A 19,369-nucleotide genomic window follows, 5' to 3' on the forward strand; every position below is an offset into this window, starting at 1 on the left:
CAATCCAATCTAATAAAAAACCAGTTAAAGCATCCAATGGATGGAACCGATCCAATCCAATACATCCATCGGATCGGATGACTCAATTCAATTGGATTGGATCAGATGGAAAAATCTAATATCCAATAAATAATTGGATTGGGTTGGATGGGTCCAAATCCATTGGATTGGATGTGATCCAATTTTATCTATACACTATTAGGGGGACCGGGTGTGTTGGTCGGGGCCATAATAGTTCCTCAATATATATTATAAGGCAATTATTGTCTCTTCACCAAAGCATATGTTTTCATTACAAAAAATGGAAAGAAATATAGCCATTATAGGAGCAGGAACAAGTGGCCTTGCTGCCTGCAAATATGTTTTAGAAAAGAGCTTTAATCCGATTGTGTTTGAAGCAGAAGAAAGTGTTGGAGGGCTTTGGAATCACACTATAGAGTCCACCAGGCTCCAAAATGCTAAAGAATCTTACCAGTTCTCAGATTTTCCTTGGCCTTCTTCAGTAGAAGACGTTTTTCCTAGGCACAATCAAGTGTTGGAGTATATTCAATCTTATGCTAAACACTTTAATCTTTTTCCTTACATAAAGTTCAACTCAAAAGTCCTTAGTTTGGATTATGTCAATGGAGAATCCTATGAAGAGATGGAGAGTTGGGATTTGTGGGGTGGAACAGGCAAGCCATTTCAGTCCAAAGGGAAATGGCATGTTGTGGTACAGGACACCAAAACTTGCTCAACTGAGGTACATATGAAATTAACATGTGAAAAGTGTTCTCATTAAAATACAAAGTCATCTCCAAAACTTGCTTTTAAACTGTCTGTCTTATTATTTTTTTTTCTCTTATTGGTCAGGTCTATCAATTTAAGTTTGTAATCCTTTGTATTGGGAGATTCAGTGGAGTACCAAACATCCCAGAGTTCCCTCCAAATCAAGGACCTGAGGTGTTCAGTGGTAAAGTGATGCATTCCATGGATTACTCTGCTATGGATAGTGACAAGGGTATTGAAATGATCAGAAAAAAAAGAGTTACTATTGTTGGTTCTCAAAAATCTGCAGTGGACATAGCAGCAGAATGTGCAAAGACAAATGGTAATTATGATGATTATCTTCATCATTTTTATTCCATTAACACCTTTAATTTTTTTCAAAACAACGTTTGATAACACTTTTATTGTGTAATTTTTAAATCACAAATGTGAAAGTAAAATTTTTGTTTTTGAAAAACCAAAATATGTTCTATAATTATTTTTGTTTTTAATTTTAAAAACAAAAGACAAAAGTCTATTTTGTAAATTTTATTTTGTTTTTTGTTTTTATTTAAGTGAGGAATAAGAAACTGGTGTTAGAAAAGTAGGTTTGAGTCTGACGGGTTGGGCGGGGCTCGAGTTTGGGTTCGGGGTCGAGTCCTGGTCCGGAGTCAAGTTTGGAATCTGAGTCCAAGTCCAGTGTCGGGTCCAAGGTTGGGGTTGGGGTCCAAAATATTGATGAAAGACAATACAAATAGACTATAAACAATCCATTTAAAAAAAAACTTGAAAGCGATTTTTTTTTTTTCAAATTTTAGTTCTAATTTTTTAAATTTAAAAGTGAAAACAATTTTATAACATAATTTTTGAAAATATTTTCTCTAATTTAATTAAAAAAAACAAAAAAGTGTTACAACACACTCTTAATAAATTTAATTGATTGAGAATTTAAAATTACTGATGCTTCAAGGACAGGTCTGATTGTGTTTGAATACTACATTACACATTTGAAGTGTGTTAAGAATTCTGTTCTACTTCTACCTAAGCCTTTTTCATTTGATAATTCTCATAGTTTAAACTTTCAAATCTCATAATGGTTGGCTAATCTATGTCCTAAATTTTCCTTTTTTATTTTTATTTTGTATAAACAGGAGTTGAATATCCCTGCATTATGATTCATAGGACTTCCCACTGGCTTCTCCCTAGTGCCAGTTTATGGGGTCTGCATTTTGGTCTCCTCTACTTTAATCGATTTTCGGAGCTTTTGGTTCACAAGCCTGGAGAAACATTCCTTCTAAGCATACTGGCCACTTTACTTTCACCCTTGGTAACTTAATAATCACTGCCAATTGAACTAAAGCATCCCAACAAAATAAAAACAATCAACTACTAACAATTCTATTCTGATGTTTCTGTTTTTTTCATTCTTTTTTATTTTTCAGAGATGGGGAATCTCAAAATTTGCTGAGAGCTATCTTAGATGGAAACTTCCATTGAAAAAGTATGGTATGGTACCTCAAAACAGCTTTTTTCAAGACATTTCCTCATGTAGAGTATCTATGCTACCCGAAAACTTCTTCAAAAAAGTGGAACAAGGAAGCATTGTCATTAAGAAATCTCAAAGCATTAGCTTCTGTAAAGAAGGTTTGATCATTGAAGGAGAATCTCAGCCATTGAAAACGGATATTGTGATTCTAGCTACAGGTTACAGAGGTGATCTAAAGCTAAAAAACATGTTTAGCTCTCCAATCTTCCAAAACCACATTACTGGATCACCTTCTTCAATGGTTCCTCTCTATAGGTCATTACTAAAGATCATGTTTAGCAAAATACTTTTTCAGTCATTTTGCACAGTAGCCTTATTTTGGTAATATTTATGGCTAATTATGATTTTTTCTCCTTGAACTTTGACATGTACCTAATCATGCCCCTGAATTTTTAAGGTCATTAAAAATACCCCTAAACTATTGAGATTGTTAGATTTAAAGACTTTTGTCTAATTTCAGTCAATTTTACTATTTCGGTGATTGTTTATGTACTAAACCAAGCTCCCCAGACTTTGATATATATCAAATCATGCCTTTCGAACTTTGAAATGTACTAAATTATGCCCCTAAACTTTCATCCATGTTAAATTTTTTTACTAAAATTAGACAAAAGTCCTTAAATCCAACAATCTCAATAGTTCAGGAGACGTTTTTAACGACCTTAAAAGTTCAAGGGATATGATTTGGGATATGATTTGGTACATGTCAAAGTTCAGGGGACAAAATTTTTAATTAGCCTTTTGCAAAAGTAGGCTTCCATAAATTCTTAACATCTTTGTCTAACATTTCCAGGCAGGTAATTCATCCAAGAATACCACAGCTAGCAATAATAGGATATGCAGAAGGCTTCTCCAATTTACTAACCTCTCAGATTAGATGTCAATGGCTAGCACATTACCTTGGAGAGAAGTTTGAACTACCTAGCATAGGAGAGATGGAGAAAGAAGTGACAATGTGGGAAAATAATATGAAATTATACAATGGAAAGTATGTTAGGAGATCTTGTATTGGTACTGTAAATATATGGTACAATGACCAATTGTTGAAGGATATGAGATGTGAAACTAAAAGAAAGAAAGGAGTTTTGGCTGAATATTTTCAGCCATATGGACCAGCAGATTATGCTGACCTACCCTAATCCAGTAATATTAGTTGTCTGATATTTTGTTGGGGGAAAACATTAGGTAAATTCTCAACTCACTCATAGGGATCCTTGTTAAATAATTGCTATTCTATAAGAATAATTGGCTTTAACCCTTTGATTCAATAAATTTGAGTGGGTCAGATTATAGATAAATGGTAATTTATGTGAGAATTATATAAGTAAGGTTAGTGTAATTAAGCTTATGCTTTTATTTTATCAAATAAAGAAACGTTATTTGTACATGCACTATGGTGATGAGTTGTATTACCAGAGGTATCATATTTGATGTGAGTCTATTATGATTTGATGCACTGTTTGTAACAGTGTACATAACATGTTCAATTACAAACTGTAAGAGGAATTACTCTCCTTAAATTTTTACAGGTATCTTGTTCTCTATGCTGAATGATAATTAAGCATGTTTTTTTTTTTTTAATTACACTCACCAAAAGCAAAGCTGATCCTCCAATGCCATCACCAAGTAAATCTAGATTTTAAAATAGCTGATACGAAAATCCAAGTATATAATTTCCCCAAAATAAAGAAGACATAAAAATTCCCCCCAACCCACCTAATCCATTCCTCCAAATTGCAGAAAAAAAGAAGAAGAAGAAGAAGAAGAAGAAGAAGAAGAACTAAGAAGAGACAAGATACAGCGTTTGTGAGTTTCAAAAGAAAGAGAGAAGAAAGTTTTGAAGAGAGAAAGAGTAAATTTACAAGAGGTTATATATACACAGCGAATAACAACTAACCAGTAACTAATTCCTAACTAATAACCTAACTGTCTAGACAAACACAGCTCAACAGTACTAACAGAATTAACTAACTAAACTCCCTTCACAACCCCTTCAAACTCAATGTGGCAAGAGAAATAACACTGAGTTTGGACCTGAAATCATTGAACTTGGTGCTGCTGATAAGCTTGGTGAAGAAATCAGCAAGTTGGGCAGATGCAGGGACATGTTTAACCTGAATTTTCTGTTGGAGAACTTTGTCTCGAACAAAGTATAGATCAATTTCAATATTCTTTGTTCGAGCATGCAAAACAAGGTTGGTAGCCAACAAAACTGTGCTTTGGCTGTCACACCACACAGATGGAGATGCAGGATTTCGAATTTGAAGTTCTTGCAATAGTGATTGAATCCATACAACTTCAGTTAACAGCACTGGCAAGGCTTCGAAACTCAACCTCTATTGATGATCGAGATATGGTAACCTATTTTTGGGATTTCCAAGCAATGAGATTACCTCCAAAGTACACACAGTAGCATGTAGTTGATTTTCGATCATCTAAGTCTGATGCTCACTCAGCATCACAGAACACATCCAAGGCAAAGTCGTGAGCTAGTTTAATGTGGAGACCATAGTCTAGAGTACCTGCAATGTACCTTAATATTCTCTTAACTGCAGTCCAATGAGAAAGTAGAGGAGTTTGCATGTATTGGCACACTTTATTAACACAATAGAAAAGTTCAGGTCTTGTGATGGTGGCATATTGGAGTGCCCCTACAATGGACCTGTAAAGAGTTGTATCTAGAGCAGGTTCACTACCATAATTAGACAACTTTAAACCACTGTTCATTGGTGTGGATTGAGTGTTGACATTTTTCATACCAGCTTTGGTTAAGAGATCTTGGAGATATTTTGTTTGTGTGAGATGGATTCCTGCTGCAGTTCTAGTAACCTGGATCCCTAGAAAGTAGTACACTAATCCAAGATCTTTAAGAGCAAATCTAGTGTTGAGTTCAGTGACAAGAGAATCAACTAAACAGTCATCACTCCCCATGATGAGTATGTCATCAACATAGACAAGCACATAGATACATCTGGTAGAGTTGGCTTTAATGAATAATGATGGATCTAATTTGGAGAATTGAAATCCATATTCAAGAAGAATAGTAGAGAGTTTTGCAAACCAGGCTCTAGGAGCCTATTTAAGACCATAAATGGCCTTGTTGAGTTTAAAAACTCTGTCAGGAAATTGAGGGTTAACGAACCTAGGTGGATGAACCATATAGATTTCCTCTTGAAGATCACCATTGAGAAATGCATTATTGATGTCTAGCTGATTGCCCACCCTTTTGTAACAGCAATAGTTAAGACAACCCTGATGGTGATGTGTTTGACAACTGGACTAAAAGTTTCAGAGAAATCAAAGCCAACTTGTTGGTGAAAACCTTTGCAACTAATCTTTCCTTTAGTCTACTGACACTGCCATCTGCATTATACTTGATTCTGTAAACCCACTTGCATCCAATATGAATTCTGTTAGGTGGTAAAATAACAAGATCCCAGGTTTTGTTTCTGATAAGAGCCTTGTTTTCAGTAGACATGACATTGAACCAGTGAGGTTTTTGCAAAGCCTATTTGATAGTTTTTGGTTCCCAAAACACTAAATAAGCTTTAGGCTTTCAAATACCTGCTTTTAATCGAGTGGTCATAGGATGTGTTGAAGTAGCAAGAGCAACTTAAGAAGCTGCAGGAGCATTGTTAGTGGTAACAGGAAAATCAATAGTAGTGTTATTAATAATAGTAGGATCATTTTGTTCTAGAACAATAGCAGTGGTGTCGTACAACAGCTGGTAGTTTAGGTTTGACATTGACAATCTGAGCAAGAGCATGTACAAGATTGGTAATGCTGGTTTGAGGGGACGTAGATGGAGATGGAGATGGAGAAAGAGTGATATTGGGAGTAGGGATGGGGAGATGGGCATTAGGTAACACAAGTCGAATGCCAGGACTCAAAGATAAAGACATGGGACTGGTGTGTTGAGATAATTTAATAGTAGTAGCATAAAGAAACTTAAACTCGTCAAACACTACATCTCTTGAGATATACAGTCTCTTTTCTTTTGATAAACACTTGTAGCCTTTATGAGACAAAGTATAACCAAGAAAGGCACATGCTGTTGACTTGTACAAAATTTTATTTTTGTTGTAAGGTCTTAGATTAGGGTAGCAAAGACACCCAAACACCTTGAGCTATTTGTAATCTGGTTTGACAGAGAAAAGTAACTCTAGTGCCTTTTGATGGCTGAACCATATAGATGTCCGATGCTATAGAAATCTACTTCTAACCCAAATAACCATCAAGAAAGCAATAAAATTCTTTTCCCGCCAAACGATCCAGCATTTGGTTAATAAATAGCAGCGGGAAATGATCCTTCTGAGTAGCATTATTCAGCTTTTGATAATCCATGCACACCCTCCAACCAGTCACGGTTCTAGTAGGAATCAATTCATTGTTCTCATTAGCCACCACCATGACTTCGCCTTTCTTAGGCACACATTAAATAGGGCTAACCCATGAACTATTTGAAATTGGGTACACAATACCATAATCTAGCCATTTTATTACTTCTTTTCGCACCACTTCCTTCATAACAAGATTCAACATTCATTGCTGCTCAATGGAGTTACTAAAGTCAGCTTCCAAGAGTATCTTGTGCATGCAAATTGTTGGGCTAATGCCGTTTATGTCAGCCATAGTCCACCCAATTGCTCTCCTATGCTTTTTTAACATTTCTAGCAATGAACTTTCAGCTTCAGCCTCCAACCATGCTGATATAATAGCTGGCAGCATTTCGTTCTCCCCCAAATAAGTGTATTTAGATGACTTGGCAAGGGTTTCAACTCTAGCTTTAGTGGTTCTTGGATGGAAAGTTTTGGAGGCTTGAAATTGCTTTAGTGATTCAAAAGTGCACTAAAATTCAAAGCCATAATAAATTAAATGGCATTCTAAAGAAGTTATTTACCTCTTAATTAACAAAGCGTCACAAAAAACAGTTTGAAATACGTTCGATTTGATTCCTAAAAAATGATATGTAGACAACTTAGTAGCTAAAACTAAGTGCAGTCGTCAATACTGCAAAATAGTATAAAACACAAATCTCAATATTCCTTAAAAGATCATCTACCTAGGAATTTTTCTAAATTTTCAAAAAGCAAAGAATTTCTGAAAGCAGTCATGTACCAGAATTCTTATATTCAAATTCAAAAAATACCATATTTCGAACTACAAGTGGCTTGATCCTTCACAAAGAAGGTATGTAAGCAGCTCAGTTAGCCAAAATTAGTGAGTTCAGCTACAAGTCTAAATTCACCCCAGTTTGCCCAAAATTATTTCAAAATATTTAATATCACCGTAATTGAAATCAAAAGGTATTTTCTTTAAACAAAAAGATTGTAATTAAGATATTATTCTTATAATCTTGGATGGATCGAACTTAAATTAATAAACTCTTATGCTATAAATTTGGCATATGTAAAATTGTATTTTATATTTATTTTTAATGTTCTAAATGTGAAATTTTCGCTTAACAGAGAGTATACAAGAATATCATCGATAAGCACTATAACACATTTATCAAGGAATTCCTTAAACACCTTATTCATGAGATCCATGAAAGTTGCAAGATCATTGGCTAGCCTGAAAAACAAAACCAAGAATTCACAATGGTTGAAAAGCAGTCTTCGGAATGTCTTCCTCCCTGATCCTCAATCGATGATAACCCGAGCGAAGGTCAATCTTGGAGAAAACTGCCTTCCCCAAAAGCTTGTCAAAAAGATCGTTGATTCTAGGCAGAGGATACTTATTCTTGATCGTCAACTTATTCAGTTCTTGATAATCAGTACACAAACGAAGCGATCCATCAATCTTTTACACAAACAGCCCTGGAGTTCCCCATGGAGACACACTGGGTGGGGTAAACCCAAGATAAGACATCCCATGAAGTTGTAGCTTCAGTTTCTTAAGTTCAACTGGATCCATTCTATAGAGTGCCTTAGAAACCGCTTCTAGTGCTAAATCAATAACAAAGTCTATTTTGCATTGTGGTGGCCCAACTATCCAAGTCTGCTAATGTATATCATAACTGCTACAAATCTTATGCATATATCTTGTAATAGGCCTCTAGCTTTCAATAATGAAATAATTGGGATTTGGGCTGAAAGGTTACCATTTTCCTTTTACAATTAATACTAGCCGCATACTTAGACAGGAAATCCATCTCGAGAATAATGTCGAAATCCACTATGACTAGCTCAACTAGGTCAGCACTAAACTCTTGACCATCCACTCTAACGAGCATACACCTGATCTACCTTTTGGAGATAACTAATTATCCATTAGGCAGTAAGGTTCCAAACCCTAATTCATAACTGTCACAAGGTTTATCCAATTTATCGATTACTCTTGCAGCAACATAAGAATAAGTAGCTCCAAAAGAAAATGATACAAAATAATAAGAGATGTTAACAAGGAGTCGACATGTCACCACAGACGGGCTAGCCTTAGCATCGGCATTTGCAATGGAAAATACCCGAGTTGGAGTGGGTTTTGCTTCCTTCTTAGGCTCTTCTTTCTTTAATTGGGGACAGACCCTCTTATATCCCATCAAACCACACTGAAAACATGTCTTGCCTTTCAATTCCCCCAGAGGATGTTTCTTACAAACTGAACATTCCGGATTAGTGTAACTGTCTTTAGGGCCACCTTGACGACCACCCTGATACTGGTTCCCTCAAAACCTCTTATTTTGGCTCAAGCCACTACTAGATTCCACTGGAGCCTTTATTTTATGTTCAAAAAAGGAATCACCACTGCCCCTACCAAAATTGGAAGTAGGGGATTAGTAACTCCACTAACACCTTGAGTCACTCTCAGCTCATGTAGGAATTCCATTGCACCCTTAGCTCAGAGAGCCTTTTCCAACATATGGTGGTGTCATCAGTTGTAATCAGTAGGTCATGTCTGATATTGGCAAATAGTCATGCCAAGTACTTCTCTTTCTTATTAAAATCATTTGATATGATCCTAGAGGCCAACATGGCAAGCCTATCAAACTTAGTGGTGTACTCAGTTACTGACATGGATAATTCTTGAACAAACTGAGTAAACTCTAATCTCTTGGTAGTTGGTACTACGTACCACCTCATTATAATAATTGGTGTTAATTAGTCTTGGAACTCATCCTAAGATATTGTCGCTATGTCACGAGTGAGAAATACCATCTCCCATCATACTAGGACATCTTCCTGGAACTGGAATGTCGCACAAGTCACCCACTCATTACTGGTGACTCCGATAAAATTTAGGATTCTATTCATGGTAGTCAGCCACTACATAGCCTTCATCACATTTGGGTCTCCCAGAAAAATTGGAGGTCCCTGCCTCCGAAACCTTTCATACAACGATTTCATTCAGTTACCAGCTGCAGGTTGCTCAACTGGCAACAGTGGAACAAGAGCTAATGGTGCATGAGGAGGAAGTGCAAGAGGAGGACCTTGTTGACTAAGTCTTTGTATCTTCTCACCTTGTCTCTATAGACTGGCTTGCATTTCCAAACCCATGCTCCCAATCTGGCAAGCCTATGGCAAATTTGCATTACTGTCGCCACGACCTTGCCAACAACTTTTACCTCAACCACGAGCATGACCACCTCTAACCTCTACCATATCAGCCTAACTTCTATTATTTTGTTGAGTGTCCATCCTATAAGACGAGCATGCGAATTCATAAGTTAGATTGGTCAAGCAATGATCATAATTGTGTACTAATTACCGCATGTAAACTCAAACATAACACTTATGCATCTATTGTACTACTAATATGCTTCCTATCATATTTTTTTTTAATCATGTTTATTTGATTTGAACTACTAAAGCACATAAAAACTTACTGAACAGCGAGTCAAGCTTGTCTCTGGTGATGATTATACATTACTAGCAAGTCTTCAAATAACAACCTGACAACTCTGATACCAAATTGTAACGCCCTGCTAACTTGGGCACACTGCAGTGTTTTCTTAATTACTCTGCTAACCTTTGCTAATGAAAGAATTTTTAAAATAAAAAATGTATTTAATAAAAATTTCACAATTATTAAAACTTTACTCAACTTATATCACAATTACAAAATATTTACAAATATAGGATCCTGAAATCTAATTTTCAAACATTTACAAAATACATAGTATCAAAAGTGTCACCTAGCGATAACAAAATTAAGCTTGTGTTATCCCAAAGATCAAAACCCTCCAGGTTTAATCGTCTGGATATGTACAATTCATTAAGCCTGCCCCTCACTGTTTCTCAGCTTTTGCTTTGTCTTTACCTGCACATGAAATATAATTGTGAGCCAATAAACTCAGTAATAAAAGTATAAAACATACAGCATATGTCTAACATGTAATTAGGCGCTCATACACCTAATTATCATTAATCTATTACCCACGTTCAACGCGTATAACTGAGTCTCTAACGTTCTTAACTATAGTACGATTGACTATATTACCAACCTTTACTCAACACTCTGGTCGTCAATCCATACCATAAGTATAATAAACCATAATACCAAACTGCAATTAGTATTTTATTCGTACTACTGTTGGTAGTGTTAATATATGTTATTCTATATTTCTTAATATATATATTGTCAATATCCAAGTGCAACTCTTTATACACCAATACCACACAATACCGCTTTTCATGATATATTATCTAATTTGCAAAACATAATACATGCATACTAAACATGTACATCTTGACATTAATCTTACCTCAATTCCGTAATCAGGTGTGTTAATCAACCTGAGTGAAATAATTGCTCGACGATCTGAGGCCTTAAGTCACATTAATGTAAATCTGGTAAGTGTCTCGTTAAAACACTTTTGGAGACTTAATTCATAATTTAAAATTTCATTATCGATAAATATGGTGACAATACCTTAAATATCGAGAAAATAAAAAAAAAAAAATTGAGGTTCCTGAAAATCACCCTAAATGGGCGACTGAATCACCAAACGAGTGCTCAGAATTTTGGGCACTCGAAGAATACACAGTTGTCGGTTTCTACCAAACGGGAACTTGTTTTGCACCAGTGTCAAAACTCAAATTTTCACACTTAAATCCTACCCCCAAACTTGCACAAAACCTACCAAATTATCCAAAAAATACAATATAGGGTATTCTAAACATAATCCACAACTCAAAAGCATCAAAAACATCAAGAATCAAAATCTACCATTAGAGACCAAACTTTGAGTTTTGAAAACTCAAACTTGGCTATAATAACTACGAAAACTAAATAACTAGCATCAATACAAACTATTTCTAACCATAAAAGCATGAAGAAAAATAGTTCTAAGCTCAAACATAAACCACAGAAACTAAAACCTACATTTCACATAAAAATCATGCTTAACATCCAAAATTTGAAGGAAAGAAAAAGGCTAGCGACTTTACCTTAATCTTGGTTCCAAATCCCCTTAAAACCTAGTTGAATTCTTGTTGAAAATTAATTGAAATTGTTGATGCTAAAAAGTGGTCAACACTAGCTCGCTAGATTGGCAAGATGAATAATAAATGTAAGTATATAATTTAGAGAGACATACAAAATTTATAGTAGTTCACTCCCATGTCGTGATAGTAATGAAGTTACGTCAACTTCAATTTTTTATTTCTCACAAGATGGTATTACAAAAAAAAAAAAAAAAACTAAATGTTTAAACACTGATTTCTAGAAAGAAACTACAGAGAGATTCTTTGACCTTGTGGGTAATTTTTTGAATGTGAAAAATGAGCTAAGGGAGCGTTCTTTTTGTAGGTGAAGGAGGCCTACAAAAATAAGGAAAAAATACAAAAAAGATATTTTTGACCATTGATGATGTAACGGTAAAAATTAGCTCTTAGTGGCGATGGTCATTTTTCAAAACCCAACATGTCCCGCTATGGGTAACCCATAGCTTATTTTTTGTAACTCCATTGGGGTGAAATTTGAGGTCGATAGCTTCAGATATGCAATTAAAGTGTGAGACATGACTTGATAGAGAATTGAAATAGCTTCGAAATGCAAATTGAATCGCGTCAATCAAATCAATATTGAGTGAGTTATGACTGTTTTAGTGAAGGCAGTTCATAACCCAACGCCCAAGTTAACATCCAGCGCCCAAGTTGACATCCAGCGCCTGAGTTGACATATGAAGTCAACCTGGTTGTTGGATAAGTATAAAACGTCCAAGGGATGTACTTTAAGATGCCTAAGTGATATTTTGACATCACTAAATTTTTTTCTATGTTTTAGCGAAGTTGGTCACCAGTTCCCGGAGATGTTAGTGTTGCGGAAATAAAACACTCGAAATTCTTCATTTTTGAGTGAATTTCCCATGTTAGAAATGAGAAATATAAAATTGTGAATTTAAATTCTCTAATTTCATAGATCTTAGTTATTGTGAAAAACTAGACAGAGGGTCGAAAGAGAATCAGAACAGGTCATTTGTCAACCTAGGCGCTGGGTACTCATTCCTAAGCTCTTGAGATCTTGTATTGATAATTCTAAGGTTCTTGACTTGAGGGCATGATCTCCTACCCTATTTTTATTCCATTCTAGATTCATTGGTCGAATCAACTTTGGCATTTGAGCAATCGACAGCAGCGCAGTAGGTTGATTATTAACCTGGGCGTTAGGCCCAGCACCAAGTCAACCTAGGTGTTGGGCCCTATTTCGAAGGGCTCGGGTTTCTAGTTTTCTCCCTGAGTTTTCTTGAATCTTCATTATTCCTGATGATAGAAAAAATTCCTAGAACATTTTTTCGAGAACTTCATTAGATATAGCACAAGTTAACAATATGTCAACCTGCGTGCTGGGCCCCAGTTATGACCCGTCGAAGGTTCTATTTGGTCCCTAAAAATATTTAAATCTTAATCTTTTTTGAAAATGGAGAAGATGCTCATAAGAGCTCTCGAAAAATTCATCAAAATTGGTCCAAGTTGACAAAATGTCAACCTAGGCACTATGCCTTGCCTCTGACACGTAGGAAGTGTTGTTTATTCCTCGAAAGTACCTATTTCCCCGTTTGATGAAGGAGAAAATGCAAAAATCGAATTGTCAATCTGATACTTGGAAGGCAGGTGCTCGGGGTCCCAGGTGCTTGAAAATGAACTTGCTCTAAGGGCCAGTTTGGCACAGCTGTGCTGTAGAAAAAAACAGCTGTAGTTATGCTGTGGGGAAAAGCAACTGTAGCAAAACTGTAAAAAAAATCGAGTTGAATATTTGGTAAACTATAAATTTTAAAGTACTGCGAGTTGTTAAAATTCTATTATAATAATGATAATATTTTAATCTAGTTCATTATAATCACAAATATATATATAAAAAATATGTTACATAAAATTTTTTATTTTCTACATATTTTTAATTATTTTTTTTCCATAGTGTAAATTTATATACATTTGATAAAAATAATTTTTAATACTTTTAAATTATATTTTTATCACTTGTAAAAGAAAAAATTGTAGTTTATAAAAAACTCGGGTTGATATTATTTTTTTATAATATATAATAAATAATTAAATAAAATTTTAGTAAAAATAATTTATTGTAGTCTTTTAATTAAAATAGATTTTTTTTAAAAGTTGGATTGTAGTAGCTTTAGCTTTTAGCTGTAGCTTTTCCATAATTTCTTTAATAAGCTATTTTTTAACTGCTTACCAAACACCTTTTTGTCACAGCTTTTTTGAAAAGCAGCTTTCGCTTTTTCAAAAGTTGTGCCAAACGAGCCCCGAATCTAATTTTGATGCGTCAAATATGTTTGTGGTATGTCTAGTTGATGTCTCATTGCAAAGTTTGACTCATTTGCACTAAGATGGTCCTAGAAACTGAAACCCTAGTCAAGGATGTCAACTTGGGCGCTAGGTAAAATCCTAGGTGCCTAAGTTAACTTTCAAGGTGAAGTTTTATGTAATTTCAGCTCTCGAAGCCTGTATTTAATTGCTCCATGTCTTCCTAGTACAGAATATTGAGGGATAGTGAGTTGGAAATGAGTTATCGAAGTCTGAACTTCCATTCTGGAGTTCTCGAAGTCAACTTAGGTACATGGCTAGGGACCCCTCCCAGGCCGACTTCCTATGACTCAAGACTACTCAACTCTGAGATGTTATCTTTCTTGTCACGTGTCAAATATTGATGTGCACGTCATCAGAGCTACTTTTAGTGTAAACATTTGTCCCCCAAGTCAACTTTACACTTGTGTGAGGTTGACTTAATGACGTGAATTAAGCCTGTTTTTCTCGAAATTACCAAATGGGCATCAATTTTTACAATCCTAGACAATTATTTTTGTTCTTCAAGCATTTCCATTGAGAGTAAGAGTTCGAGTTCCCATTCACTATTGAATAGTGGAATTTGGAAATTTTAAGTATAAAAGGAAAGATGATCATCTTTTCTTGTCATTTGTCTTTTCTTTTTCAACTTAAAATTTAGATGACTCCTTGAGTGAATTCATTTGAGTTGAGATACTGTGAAATCATGCCAATATTGGAACGTCTACATGCCTCATGAAAGGCGATTGGTGGTTAGGGGACAGCAGCTGACGACTAGCATGGCGACTGGGAGACAAAGCTGACAAGCATCAGCTAATGGTGGGGCCCGCCAGTAGAAAAAAAAAAGGAAGAAAGAGACAAAGAAACAAATGAAGAAAAATGAAAAATAAATAATTTGGCTTTTTCTATTTTTTTTTACCACTTCGCCTCAATTTGAAAAATAACACAAAAAGTAAAATAAATTAAATATTTTCACTTGAACAAATTTAATATTAAAAATAAGGAATATTTAATTTATATTAATTATATGAGCATAAATAAGTGTATAATGTATCAATTTGAGCCATTATCACAACTCCCAACTAACTAACGTATTGCTAATCTCTATCAATTCAAGCGAAAAAGAAAAATAATGTCAACATGATATTTTCAGGTCAAAAATTTAAAAATTAATACAAACATTCAAGCAAAATGTTAGTAACAAACCAATACGAACTATACAAACTTATCTTGAATAAATCTAGAGTTGTGAGTGTGTGCACCAAACCTGAACCTTCTTACCGCAAACCATAACACAAATGCATCAAAAAATGCACCAAGTGGAAGTCTCAACTCCATTAGCCTCGTAGGTTTTTGAAAATATTTATTCATGGCTAAGGTATTCACTCATGGAGTTAAAAATTTGAAAGTGGACACTCAAATGGATAGATTAGTTTTAGGACAAACATATAGAGAAATATTGAAACAAAGATAAATTATGAATTATTTGGACAAACCACCATAGATAGTACCACAAACCAGCTTCTCGGGATTTTTTAACAAAAACAAACAATCTTTTACATTTATTTTAAGAGCCAAAACAAATGAAAAATTAAATAACACAAACTTTTTTTTTTTTTTTTTTGTTAACAAGAGGCAACATATTAGATAAATTGATAGAATTGTTGTTCTTGTGTTTTTTTAACAAGATGCAACATATTAGATAAATTGATAAAAAATGTTGCTCTTGTATTTTTTTTCAAAAACAAAATAATTACATAAACGCTGCTTAATAAAAAATTTCTATAAAAAATTTATCACTTAAAGCACCATTCAATCAAACCCTAGTACCATGTCCAAAATAATTATAACGATTTCTAAGCATCAATACAAATTCAAAAGTTATTTTCTCAAATCTCGTTAATATGAACATTTAAACTTGAAATATTTTATAAACAAATATGTGCTAAGAATCATTTTACCATAAATTCTGGCATGTGCATTTATAACTCTAAAAATATTCTAAGTAAGAAAAAAAAATAGCAAAAATTGACTTAAAAATAAGATTTTACAAGCATAAATGAGCAATTTAAAAAAAAATTGACTATAAAAGTATTAATATGACAAAATGCAAATTTTAATGCTTGAATATGTTTACCACCCGCAGCTAAAGTTAGACAGTGTCCTCAATTTCTAAAAATATAGAAATTCAAAAATAATTGGAAAAGAGAACACCTGGAGAGCGAGCAACCATGGTGGCATCGATATTGATCCTCTAAACATAAAATCTAACAAAATGATAACAAATAACAAAATAAAATGACAAAAATAAAAAGAAAAAAGAGAACAAACCTATATACAAAATTAGAAAAACATTACTCAGGGTTGGTACACTTGAGTCACGATGATATACTCAATAGGCTGGGGCAACCTCTCTATGTAGTGTTTCAGTATTTGGCCATTCACTTTGAATTTCTTCTTATCAGTTGGGTCTTTGACCTCAACAACACCGTGGGGAAGACAATTTTCACAACATATGGCCCAATCCACTAGGATCTCAGCTTCCCAAGGTGGAGATGCAAGTGAGTGTGATAAAGATACACTCACTGATTTGGCTCAAATTCCTTCCTTAGAATTTGCTTATCATGAGCCGCTTTCAATTTAGCCTTGTAGAACCTAAAGTTGTCATAAGCACCATTCCTTAATTCCTTAATTTCTGACAAGTAAGGCTTACAATTAAGGCCTGCCGCATTGAGATCAAAATTTAGGTTTTTTATAACCCAGTATGCTTTATGATCCAATTCAACAAACAGATGGCAAGCCTTGCTATAGACTATTCTATAAGAAGACATGCCTAGCCGAGTTTTGTAAGCAGTGCGGTATGCCCAAAGAACATCAAGAAGTCTCGAAGACCAATCTTTGCAGTCAGGGTTTACTGTCTTTTCTAGGACTTGCTTAATTTCACGATTAGCTAACTCAGTCTGGCCATTTGTTTGTGGATGATAAGGCAATGCAACTTTATGAAGTACACCGTACTTTTGCATCAAATGCTCAAAAGAGTAGTTGCAAAAATGTGATCCTTGATCACTAATAATAACCCGTGATGTGCCAAAATGAGACAACACATTCTTTTAAGAATTTCACAACAATTGTGTTATCTGCATGTCGACAACGAACGACCTCAACCCACTTAGAGACATAGTCTATAGCGAGGAGAATGTAAAGGTAGCCAGAAGAAGGCAAAAATGATCTCGTAAAATCATTCCCCCACAGTCGAATATTATTATAAGCATTGGGTTCAATGGCATCATGTGTCGTTAGGACAGTGCACCTAATTTTTGGCACCTTTCACAAGATCGACAGAAATTGTTAGTCTTTGAATAAAGTGGGCCAGTATAGAGCACACCGTAAGATTTTTTCAGCAGTCTATTTCATAAAAAAAAAAAAAAAAAAAAAAAAAAAATTACCACCACATGCTTCGTTATAGAAAAAGTTCAAGCCACTAAAAATTTCATCATCTGGAATGCAACATCTCATTTGGTCAGGGCAATACTTGAAAAGATATGGATCATCCTAGTCAAAGTTACGAACCTTGACTAAAAATTTACGTTTATTTTGTGCATTCCAAGAAGCGGGAAGCTCACCAGTCACTAAGTAATTAACAATATGAGCAAACCATGGTAACTTAGTAACGACATAGAAATGTTCATTAGGGAAGTCATCTCGAATGGCAGGGCCAATCAACAGAATCAGAAAACTCAAGACGAAATAAGTGGTCCGCTACCACGTTTTCAACTCATTTCTTGTCCTTAATGGTCAAGTCAAATTCTTGTAACAAAAGGATCCACCTAATTAAGTGTGCCTTAACATCCTTTTTGGAAAGGAGGTACTTAAGGGGAGAATGGTCAGTGAAGACCGTGATAAGGGAATCAATCAAATAGGAACGAAACTTGTCGAGTGTTAATACTATGGCAAGCAACTCTTTCTCAGTAGTAAAATAGCTCATTTGAGCATTATTAAGAGTTCTACTTGCATCGTGCACGACGAAGGGCTTCCCTTCCCTTTGTTGACCAAGGACGGCGCTTATAACGTAATTGCTAGCATCACACATGATCTCGAACGGCAAGTTCCAATCCGGTGGCAGAATGACAGGGGCAGAAGTGAGTTTGGTGACAAGTGTTTTGAAAGATCTTCACACTAAGGTGTCCAGTTGAACACCACATATTTTGCTAAGAGGTTCGACAAATGACGAGTTGTCATCGAGAAAATCTGGATGAACCTCCTATAGAATCTAGATTCCATCATGCCCAAGAAAAGATCGAACATCCTTTACAGCATTGGAGAAAGGCGACTTTGATATGAGTTCAATCTTGAATTGATCAACTTCAATTCCTCTTTGTGAAACAACATGCCCCAAGACTACCAGATGGCACCATGAAATGACACTTTTCCTAGTTGAGTATTAAGCCTTTCTCTTTACATCGTTTGAGCACAGATTCTAAATTGAGAAGGCTTTATTCAAATGAATCACTGAAAACTACCAAACCATCCATATATACCTCTATACAATTATCGATCATATCACTAAAGATACTCATCATGCATCGCTGAATAGTAGTTCAAGCATTACACATACCAAATGGCATACACTGGAAGGGATAAATACCAAAAGAACAAGTGATTGTTGTCTTTTCCTAATTTTTTAAAGTAATCTCGATTTGGCAGTACCCTGATTAACAATTGAGAAAGCTATAGAAAGGATGACCCGCCACACGTTCCAAGATTTGTTCGATGAATGGAAGTAGGAAATGGTCTTTACGGGTGGCGGCATTTAATTTTCTATAATCAATGCACATGCTCCAACTTGTTATGACCTTAGTAAGGATGATTTCTCCCTTATCATTTGTTACCACTGTTACTCTCGATTTCTTTAGGATAACCTTAATACCCACTTGCTGTCGGCAATAGGACAGTTTTGGATTTTGGGATACTTTATCCTATTGCCAACAGCAAGTGGGTTAGCCCAACTAAGGTTGTCTTAAAGAAATCATGAGTAACAATGGTACCAAATGATAAGGGAGAAATCATCCCTACTAAGATCATAATAGGTTGGTGCATGTGCATTGATTATTAAAAATTAAATGCCACCACCCGTAAAGACCATTTCCCACTTCCATTCATCGAACAAATCTTGAAACGTGTGGCGAGTCATCATTTCTATAGCTTTCTCAATTGTTAATCAGGGTACTGACAAATTAAGATTGCTTTAGAAGATTAGAAAAAGACCACATTCACTTGTCATTTTGGTACTTATGCCCTACGGTGTATGCCATTTGGTCTGTGTAATGCTCCA

The 19,369-nt window shown here is 35.0% G+C and overlaps 2 protein-coding genes across 4 annotated transcripts in view; one reads left to right on the plus strand and one right to left on the minus strand.

The window, feature by feature from the left end:
* The first annotated feature begins 223 nt into the window (after positions 1–223).
* Positions 224–3,680, plus strand: LOC115695796 (probable flavin-containing monooxygenase 1). Its single transcript, XM_030622881.2, has 5 exons — positions 224–742; positions 853–1,090; positions 1,899–2,074; positions 2,190–2,548; positions 3,087–3,680. The coding sequence occupies exons 1-5, from the start codon at positions 284–286 to the stop codon at positions 3,430–3,432; spliced, it is 1,578 nt and encodes a 525-aa protein (XP_030478741.1). The 5' UTR covers positions 224–283; the 3' UTR covers positions 3,433–3,680.
* Positions 3,681–10,298: 6,618 nt separating this feature from the next.
* The window catches only part of LOC115695707 (dual specificity protein phosphatase 1), an 86,558-nt gene continuing 77,487 nt past the window's right edge, over positions 10,299–19,369 (minus strand). For 2 of the 3 annotated variants that reach the window (XM_061117068.1, XM_030622775.2), the window contains exon 7: positions 10,299–10,552. In XM_061117068.1, the coding sequence (XP_060973051.1) occupies positions 10,521–10,552 (32 nt within the window). In that variant the 3' untranslated portion in view covers positions 10,299–10,520. Of the gene's footprint in view, positions 10,553–10,997; positions 11,061–19,369 lie in introns of all 3 variants that reach the window. The other variant, XM_061117066.1, reaches the window with a different exon arrangement.

Source organism: Cannabis sativa, chromosome 6 (assembly GCF_029168945.1).
Source record: "Cannabis sativa cultivar Pink pepper isolate KNU-18-1 chromosome 6, ASM2916894v1, whole genome shotgun sequence".
NCBI classification, from domain to species: domain Eukaryota; kingdom Viridiplantae; phylum Streptophyta; class Magnoliopsida; order Rosales; family Cannabaceae; genus Cannabis; species Cannabis sativa.